We start from the raw sequence: 9377 nt of genomic DNA on the forward strand, positions 1-9377 counted from the left end.
AAAAAAAAAAAAAAAAAAAAGAGCTACAGAATATAGATAGATTTCTATCTCTTCTACAGCATCTCTTCTAAGGAGAATTATTTGTTTTAATTTATGCTGAGTTCTGAGGAAGCTGTCACAACCACACCAAAGTGTACTTCCAAATTGGATAGAAACTATTTGTGATTTCATATGAGAAAGGAAGACTCTCCTTTTCTTTCAGTTCTAGGAAGAGTTAATATCATCACCTAAGTAACCCTAATCTGATCACTCTTCTTTCTTCCTTTCTGGTGTCTGATATCTTTTTTTTTTTTTTTTTTTTTTTTTTTGAGATGGAGTCTGGCTCTGTCGCCCAGGCTGGAGTGCAGTGGCCGGATCTCAGCTCACTGCAAGCTCTGCCTCCCAGGTTCACGCCATTCTCCTGCCTCAGCCTCCCGAATAGCTGGGACTGCAGGCGCCCGCCACCTCGCCCGGCTAGATTTTTGTATTTTTTAGTAGAGACGGTATTTGATATCTTTATTCCAAATCTGTAAAGTCCCAACCTTCTTGCCCATTAGCCACAACTCTCAGAAATGGATCTCCTTATGGTGGGGGACACAGCCTCTTCATTCTGATTTTAAAAGCAGGTGTATACCCAGCACTGGTTGGTGCTGTTGGCATAGACACTGACAGCTCTCAAGGTCACCTCTCTGGGCTCACGACCCAGGTCTCTCCCCGCCCCCACCTGGTGTGCTGCCTGAACTGGAGCCAGTCACCTCCCTGTGCCTCTATTTCCTCACCTCTGAAATGGCAGTGCCAAGAGCACTGTTTCAGGGGGCGATTCTGAACATTATATATGCTCATAGATGGGCCTGGCACAAAGTAAATGCTCAGTAAATGTCAGCTACTCTTATTTCCTTTTTTTGTTTTTTGTTTTTAGACAACATTTTGGTCTTGTCACCCCGGCTGGAGTCCAATGGTAGGATTTCAGCTCACTGTAACCTCTGCCTCCTGGGTTCAAGCAATTCTCCTGCTCCTGCCTCAGCCTCCTGAGTAGCTGGGACCACAGACGTGCGCCATCATGCCGGGATATTTTTGTATTATTAGTAGAGATGGGGTATCACCATGTTGGCCAGGGTGGTCTCGAACTCCTGACCTCAGGTGATCCACCTGTCTCAGCCTCCCAAAGTGCTGGGATTACAGGTGTGAGGCACCGAGCCCTGCCTACTATTATTTTCTAAAACCTTGTATTCATCTCTTCATCTTCCTTCCTCGTAATTATCCACTTTGACATTTCTATTCCTGTCCATCAAAGCTTCTCCCAGTGTCTTTTCTGGTCACCTGTGCCCCCTCCTCTCCTATTGCTGACACACAGCCCTGGCCATTTTCCTTACCAAGACCTCCCACCCCACATCCTTCAAACGTCTGCCTATCTCTTTCTTGCCTCCTTTTGGAAACTCAGATCCCATGTAGCACCTTGGGCATTTTTGTACTTAGTAGCCCATCTTTTGACACCCACTCTATGATAATTTAACACCAGCAGTTCACCAGGCCTGAGGTTGGCTGCCTTGGGGCTGGCAGTGTGGTTTAGCAGAAAAAGTGCTGGGCCGGGGGCACAGGGACCATCTCTGCGCGGGCTCTGCCATCAGCTCCTCCAACCACAGTGCAGGTGGCCCTTCCCGGGTCTGCATCTTATGGTGAGGAGAAACTTTAGGGCTGCAGGGAACTCTAACAGCCTACGGTTTTGAATCCAGCACTTCCTGAGCCCTCAGCATGGGCTACGGTCTGTGCCGGGTGCTTTTCTCTGTTCTTTCCACAAATTTCAATTGAGCCAATATTGGCTGCACCGTCCTAGGCAATGGAGCTGCAAGGGAGATTAGGACAGACTGTGACATCCTTCATAGAATAGACACAGTTAAATATTACAAACTTGTTTGGAGGTAGGTCTCAGTGCTCCAATGTTTGCAGATTTCGACCAGATATTTTGGGAACGTTTCACTGTCAACAGCTGGGACTGGCGGAGCCACCAGGTGAACCCAGGTCTGAGTAACTTTGAGAGTGGCTCACTCTCCAGACAACCTCTCCGAACAGGGGTGAGTCTGATGCCTTCTCACAGGGGGGATCAGCTTCTGATGCATGAGGTGTGGAGGTGAGAGGTCAGAGCTGCCTGGATAGGAAGTGACTCTGCCATCACTTCTGGTGTGAGCTGAGGCCTGGAATGAGGATGGGGCAATCGATGGGGAAGTGGGGAGCACCTGTGCTGTGGGGCGGGCGGGATGCGGACATGTCTGCATTTCTGCTGTGTCTTCTGTTCCTTCTCTGGGATTGGGACTATTTCCATCCTGCTAACCCCTTGCCACTCACACTTGGGGGGCTGCCTCTTGGGTTAGACCTTCCACCCCCGTGGTTTGTTGTTTACTGACCATTACTGTCATTGTAATACTCCACGATGTCGTTCAGGGTCTCCATAAAGATGTCCTCTCTGGCCTTCTGAAGTTGGCTGTCCTGCTTCCAATCCTCCATTCCTTCCACCTGTCTCCAGAGTCCCACAGGCTGAGACTTCCTGTCTTTACTGTTGTATCTAAAGAACTGGAGGTCATTGAGTGAGCCAAGGGCCTGAAACTGGGGGATGTCTTCAACAAGCTTGGACAGCCCAGTGTAGATATAGGTCAGAGAGTAACGACCTGCAAAAGAAAAGATGGCTGAGGTCCATGCAAGGGTCCCACTGTGGGGCTGCACAGGGCTAGGAGGGGAGGCCTGCCCACTGACTTCTTCCTCCCTAGCTCTTTCTCCTGTCATCAACCTTACACTACTGGAGGCTCACTCAAGTGAATATGCTCTCCTTTCATGCTAAGGATGATATTTCAGAGACCATCCTGTGTCTTCACTACATATGTTTCCTCTGCTTGGCACATAAGAAGATAACATTACTCAGCCTCCTCGAAGATACATTGGGACCATGTGACTGAGTTTTGTCAAAAGAGAATGTGAGCAGAAGTGATGTCTTTCTTCTGGTCCAAGACCCTACCAGCTGGCTTGTCCCTTTTGTTTCTCATCCCTTGAGGTGACAACTTTGAAGGCCACAGGATAATATGAAAGGGTCTCAGTATGCAATTAGCCTGGATCCCTGAGTCACCCCATGAAGGAATGGAACCTTGCCCAATGTGCATGGAATCTGGCATGCGTTAGAAATTAACATTTCTAGGCTGGCCTCCGTGGCTCATGCCTGTAATCCCAGGACTTTGGGAGGCCAAGGCAGGCGGATTACTTGAGATCGGGAGTTGAAGACCAGCCTGGCCAACATGGTGAAACCCCATCTCTACTAAAAATACAAAAATTAGCTGGGCGTGGTGGTGTGGGCCTGTAATCACAGTTACGTGGGAGACTGAGGCAGGAAAATCACTTGAACCGGAGAGGCAGAGGTTGCAGCAAGCAAAGATCATGCCACTGCGCTCCAGCCTGGACGAGAGAGTGAGACTCCATCTCAAAAAAACAAATTAACGTTTCTAGCTTAACCTGACAAATACATATGGTTAGAAAGGGTAGAAAGGAGAATTTACTAGAAGATTCAAGAAACGACCCAGACTGGTAATTAGCATAGTATAAGAGTAGGATGGAGCTCAGAATTACTGGGGTTATACCTTACACCTTGGTACAAGGTGAAATCTGGGAGAGAGGGACATTTCCATAATGGTTCCATAATTATTTTATGATACAATTTATACAGGTGCTAATAATGTTGGAGGTCATATGGCAGAATCCTAGTTCAATTACTAAAATTATTCTTGCTCGTGAGTTTCTAAATGTGATTAACCTTTAAATCAGTAGACCTTACAATTGAATTCATAGACAGAGAGAGTAGAAGGATGGGTTACCAAAGGCTGGGAAGAGTAGTGGCAGGGGTGGGGGGAAATTGGGAGGACGGTTAATGGGTACAAAAAAAATATAGTTAGAAAACAATTTGATAGTACAACAAGGTGACTCTAGTCAATAATAATTTAACTGGAGCCAGGTGTGGTGGCTCACGCCTATAATTCCAACACTTTGGGAGGCTGAGGGGGGGGTGGGTCACTTGAGGTCAGGAGTTCGAAAACGGCCTGGTCAACATGGTGAAACCCCATCTGTACTAAAAATACATAAATTAGCCGGGTGTGGTGGCAAACGCCTGTAGTCCCAGTGACTCGGAAGGCTGAGGCAGGAGAATCACTTAAACCCAGGAGGCAGAGGTTGTAGTGAGCCAAGATTGCACCATGGCATTCCAGCCTGGGCAACTCTGTCACCAAAAAGAAAAAAAAGAATGAATGAGACCTACTATTTGATAGCACAACAGGGTGACTATAGTCAATAATAATTTAATTAGGGCCAGGTGCGGTGGCTCATGCCTGTAATTCCAGCACTCTGGGAGGCTGAAGTGGGTGGATCACTTGAGGTCAAGAGGTCAAGACCAGTCTGGCCAACATAGTGAAACCCCATCTCTATTAAAAATACATAAGTTAGCCGTGTGGCAGTGCACATCCGAGGCAGGATAATTGCTTGAACCCAACAGGCGGAGGTTGCAGTGAGCCAAGACCACGCCACTGCACTCCAGCCTGGATGACAGAACAAGACTTCGTCTCAAAAAAATAATAATCATCATCATAATTTAATTGTACACTTTAAAATAACCAAAAGAGAGGCCAGGTGCAGTGGCTCACGCCTGTAATCCCAGCACTTCGGGAGACTGAGACGGGCACATCATGAGGTCAGGAAATCAAGACCAGCCTGGCCAGCAGGGTGAAACCTGTCTCTACTAAAAACACAAAAAAATTAGCCGGGCGTGGTGGTGGGTGCCTGTAGTCCCAGCTACTCGGGAGGCTGAGGCAGGAGAATAGCTTGAACCTGGGAGGCAGAGGTTGCAGTGAGCCAAGATCGTGCCACTGCACTCCAGCCTGGGTGACAGAGTGAGACTCTGTCTCAAAAATAAATAAATAAATAATCAAATAAATTTTTAAAATAAAATAAAACAACCAAAAGAATGTAACTGGATCATCTGTAACACCAAGGATAAAAGCTTGAGGGGATGGATACCTCATTCTCGATGATGTGATTATTTCACACTGCAAGCCTGAATCAAAAGGTCTCTGTACCCCATAAATATATATGCATATTATGCACCCACAATTTTTTTTAATTTACAAAAAAATCAGTAGACCTTGAGTAAAGTGGATTATTCTCCATAGAGGTGGGCCTCATCCAATCAGTTGAAGACCTTAAGAGAAAAAGCCAGCCAGGAGCGGTGGCTCAAGCCTGTAATCCCAGCACTTTGGGAGGCTGAGACGGGGGAATCATGAGGTCAGGAGATCGAGACGATCCTGGCTAACACGGTGAAACCCCATCTCTACTAAAAAAAATACAAAAAAACTAGCTGGGCGAGGTGGTGGGCGCCTGTAGTCCCAGCTACGGGAGGCTGAGGCAGGAGAATGGTGTAAACCCGGGAGGCGGAGCTTGCAGTGAACTGAGATCCCGCCACTGCACTCCAGCATGGGCGACAGAGCGAGACTCTGTCTCAAAAAAAAAAGAGAGAAAAAGCCTCGGAGGTCTGCTAAAGAAGAAAGAATTCTGCCTACAGTCTGCCCTCAGACTCAAGACTAAGACATCAACTCTTGCCTGGGTCTCCGGCCCGCTCTCCTGCTCTGAAGATTTAGGACTTGTTACTTACTCCTCCCAATAGTGTCAGTCAATTTCTCAAATAAATCTCTATTCTCACTCTCTCTCTCTCTGGCATACATATAATGTAAATCTCTTCCTGTGTGTGTGTATGCGTGTGTATACAGCGTATGTATGTATGTGTATGTACGTATATATGTATATGTGTACAATCCATTAGTTCTGTTTCTCTGGAGAACCTTGAATAATTCAGATTTTGGTGCAGAATGGGATTAACATTCCAAAGTGATTGTTATACAATGAACATGAAACACCCTTTTTGACAATTTGTAAATGTCACCAATTTTAAACTCACACAACTGAGAAGCCATTTGCTTCCATGTCTTTATCCTGCACATTCTCATGCCACAAACAGCCTCCTTCCCCTGTCCTAGAAGTGACTCTTGATCTCCTCAAGCTCCCACTGCCTTCTCTTCCGGCCACTCGCCTTCCAGACCTACTGCAGCTGTGTCTCAGTGTGGGGTGAGGGCACGGGTTTCCTTCTAGCACCATCCCTCCAGCCGACCTGCCTTTCCACTTTCCCCTTGGGGTTGCTCTCTCTTTCCAACAGCATCAGGCAGGTGCACCCAGCCACCAGAAGGAGGGAAAGAACAGGAGCAGAAGCAGCTCCAGGCATGTGGTTCCTGCTCCGTCCTGGCTGTCTGACCCCAAGCAGGTCGCTTGGTCTTTGGAGTCTTTGTTTTCACTGTAAACTAAGGATTTTAGATTCAGATTCCTGAAGGTCTTATTTCGGGTGAGGGCAGAGGCTCCCTGAATGCTCCTGGAAGTGTGTGAGCTGAGTGAGTTGACAGCCTTGGGCACCCTTTCCTGCCATATGCCAGGGAATCCCAACGCATCCAGCCCTTCTCCCAGCCAGGTGTGAGGAAGGTGTCCTGTTCCTCACCTTCTTCCAGTCCCCTCCATCACCCATCCCTTACTTTCCACACTCACCATCTTGGGTCTCCTGGGGGACAGCAGGATCCAGAAGGAGCAGCAGAGACAGCAGGACAGGCACCATTCTTACCATCGTGTCTGCTTGAAGGGTTCTGGGCAGGAGGCACAGGTATTATCCTGGGTCCTGGGGCCCTGCCCAGGGGAGGTGAATCTACAGGCCAATGGGAGTGCCAGGACGGGCTCCTCCCCAAATAGAAAAAAAAAAAAAAAAAACATGATTCACAAGCTAGGCTGGGCAGAGGTTGTGATGAATGAGTCTACACGCACGTTATACAAATTCAGAACTGAGACAGTTGATCTCTAGACTGAAGCTTTGTGTGTGCCTGGGGTGGAAGGATGCAAGTGGGTGGGAGGTATGTGTGGTGGGTGGCAGGTGTCTGGGATGTGTCACCCTTCCAGTCTATTATGACACCTTCTGGAATCACTTGGGTGTTGTCAAACCAGACTTCATCCCTGCCTTCTGGAAAAACTCAACATGTCCAGGATACGGACTGGTTAGTCCCCAGCTGGGGTGGGACCCTCACTCTCCCTCACCCAATCCTGCCAGAGCTGTCTGGAGGACATTCACATTGCCATCTCTCCCTCCTTCCTTTCGGTGCCTGTGGAACCCCAGCCTTCCATGATGGAAACAGAAATAGCCGCATCCTCCTTTTGCAGCCTCCCTGGCAATAGAACGAGCAGGTGTGCACGGGGTTTATGCTCAGCAAGTCGAAGCTACTACCGTGGACATCAGGTCAAGTGTCTGGGAAACAAAGAGGCGGGTGCAGTGGACAATGCCTTCTGGTGGTCTTGGTAGCGGTCGCAACTGCCAGCTCCTGGGGGCAGTGGGGCTGCAGTAGCTATGGGGGCATCTGGGTTCCAGTCCCAGGTGGTGTCTTTTGTTTACACTGGGCCTCTAATGTCCCCTGCTGTCTGCTGTCATGTGTTTACAGGGCTGGGTCCCACTGTGATTTTGACTGGTCTGCTTCTGCAAATCGCGAGCCTAGATTCCCAGTCTTACTAGGGAAGCAAGGGCTGGAGGCAGCATGGGGTCTCAGCCCCAGAAGCCATCCTTTCTGCCTGACATGAGACAGATAAACCTCAGAAATCACCTTCACCAAGCTGGACACAGTGACTCACACCTGTAAGCCCAGTACTTTGGGAGTCCAAGGCAGGAGGATTGCTTGAGGCCAAGAGTTCAAGACCAGCCTGGGCAACAAAAGGAGACCCAGTCTTTACAAAGAAAAAAAATTGTTTTAATTAGCCAGGCATGGTGGTGCACACCTGTAGTCCCAGCTACATAAGAGGCTGGGGCAGGAAGATCGCTTGAGCCCAGGAGGTCAAGGCTGTGATGTGTTGGATTGCACCACTGCACTCCAGCCTGGGCAACAGATCCAGACGCTATCTCTAAACAAGAAAGAAAGAAATTACCCTCAATGGCATCATCAAGGCTGGGGGAGCAGTGCATGAAGACAGACAGTGGTGGATTTGGAGACAGAAGTCTGGAATGCCTGCCCTCAGCTGACTGACACCCCAAAATTGCCTCTCCTTGAAAATTTTCCTACTGTCTAAACTGTAGAGCCTTACAAGCAGTAACCTTCTTGCCTAGCACAACAGAGATGGTATTTTTTGTAATTTGATTTTCTCATTGGTTCTGCTCCCAAGCACTGGATTCATCTGAAACTGTTGGTTTTCCCTGGAGGCCATGGTTCCTGACACTCTGACCTGGGTAATCCCAAGCATGGCCTGACCTCCTGTCCCTTGAAGTTGTTCAGGTGTCCCCTGCTGTATATACATGATATACATAGGTGTGGCCATGGCCCCTCTGGCTGTGAGGTGCCAGAACTCTGGGAGTGAGTTTCCTCAACTGAGTCACCAACTGCCATGCACAGGTTTCAACCCCAAAGGACACAGCAGAACTCTCACCTTGACCTTCTCATGAAGCCTCACCTGCCTATGCCCCTGCTTTTTCTTCCTGTGGGACAAGAGCTTCCTTTACATCCAAAGCTCAGCCATTCGTTCTGTATTACTCCAAAATCCATCTTTCAAGCCAGGTTCCTGAAGAAAATCATTTTCAGTTTTCAGAATTCTGAACCAACAACCATCTTATCTTTCTTGAAAGCCCAAATTTGGAGGCTATACTTTTTTTTTCTTGAGAGGGAGTATCACTCTGTCGCCTAAGCTGGAGTGCAGTGGCACGATGTCAGCCGACTGCAACCTCTGCCTCCTGGGTTCAAGTGATTCTCCTGCCTCAACCTCCCGATTCACTGAGATTACAGGCGCCCACCACCACTCATGGCTAATGTTTTATATTTCAGTAGAGATGAGGTTTCACCATGTTGGCCAGGCTGGTCTTGAACTCCTGACCTCAAATGTTCCACCCACCTCTGCCTCCCAAAGTACTAGGGTTACAGGCATGAGCCACCGCACCCGGCATTACCTTTTTTTTTTTCTTTTTTTCTTTTTTTTTTCTCTGATGCTTTGACTTCCATTTGAAAAATTAAACTCGATGCTGGGCTCGGTGGCTCATGCCTGTAATCCCAGCACTTTGGGAGGCCAAGGTGGGCGGATCACAAAGTCAGGAGTTCAAGACCAGCCTGGCCAACATAGTGAAACCCCGTCTCTACTAAAAATACAAAAATTAGCTGGGCATGCTGGCATGTGCCTGTAATCCCAACTACTTGGGAGGCTGAGGCGGGAGAATTGCTTGAACTGGGACCCAGGAGGCGGAGGTTGCAGTGAGCTGAGATTGCACCACTGTGCTCCAGCCTGGGCTACAGAGCAAGACTCCATCTAAAAAA

The 9377-nt window shown here is 48.3% G+C and overlaps 1 protein-coding gene across 1 annotated transcript in view; it reads right to left on the minus strand.

Moving 5' to 3' along the window:
• Window positions 1-6803, minus strand: part of AZGP1 (alpha-2-glycoprotein 1, zinc-binding) — a 14421-nt gene extending 7618 nt beyond the window's left edge. The window contains exons 1-2 of the mRNA XM_011943856.1: window positions 6595-6803; window positions 2382-2642 (exon numbers count right to left, since the gene is read on the minus strand). Coding sequence (XP_011799246.1) covers window positions 2382-2642; window positions 6595-6670 — 337 coding nt within the window. The 5' untranslated portion in view covers window positions 6671-6803. The remainder of the gene's footprint in view (window positions 1-2381; window positions 2643-6594) is intronic.
• Between the last annotated feature and the right edge of the window lie 2574 nt (window positions 6804-9377).

Source organism: Colobus angolensis, unplaced genomic scaffold (assembly GCF_000951035.1).
Source record: "Colobus angolensis palliatus isolate OR3802 unplaced genomic scaffold, Cang.pa_1.0 Scaffold222, whole genome shotgun sequence".
NCBI classification, from domain to species: Eukaryota; Metazoa; Chordata; class Mammalia; order Primates; family Cercopithecidae; genus Colobus; species Colobus angolensis.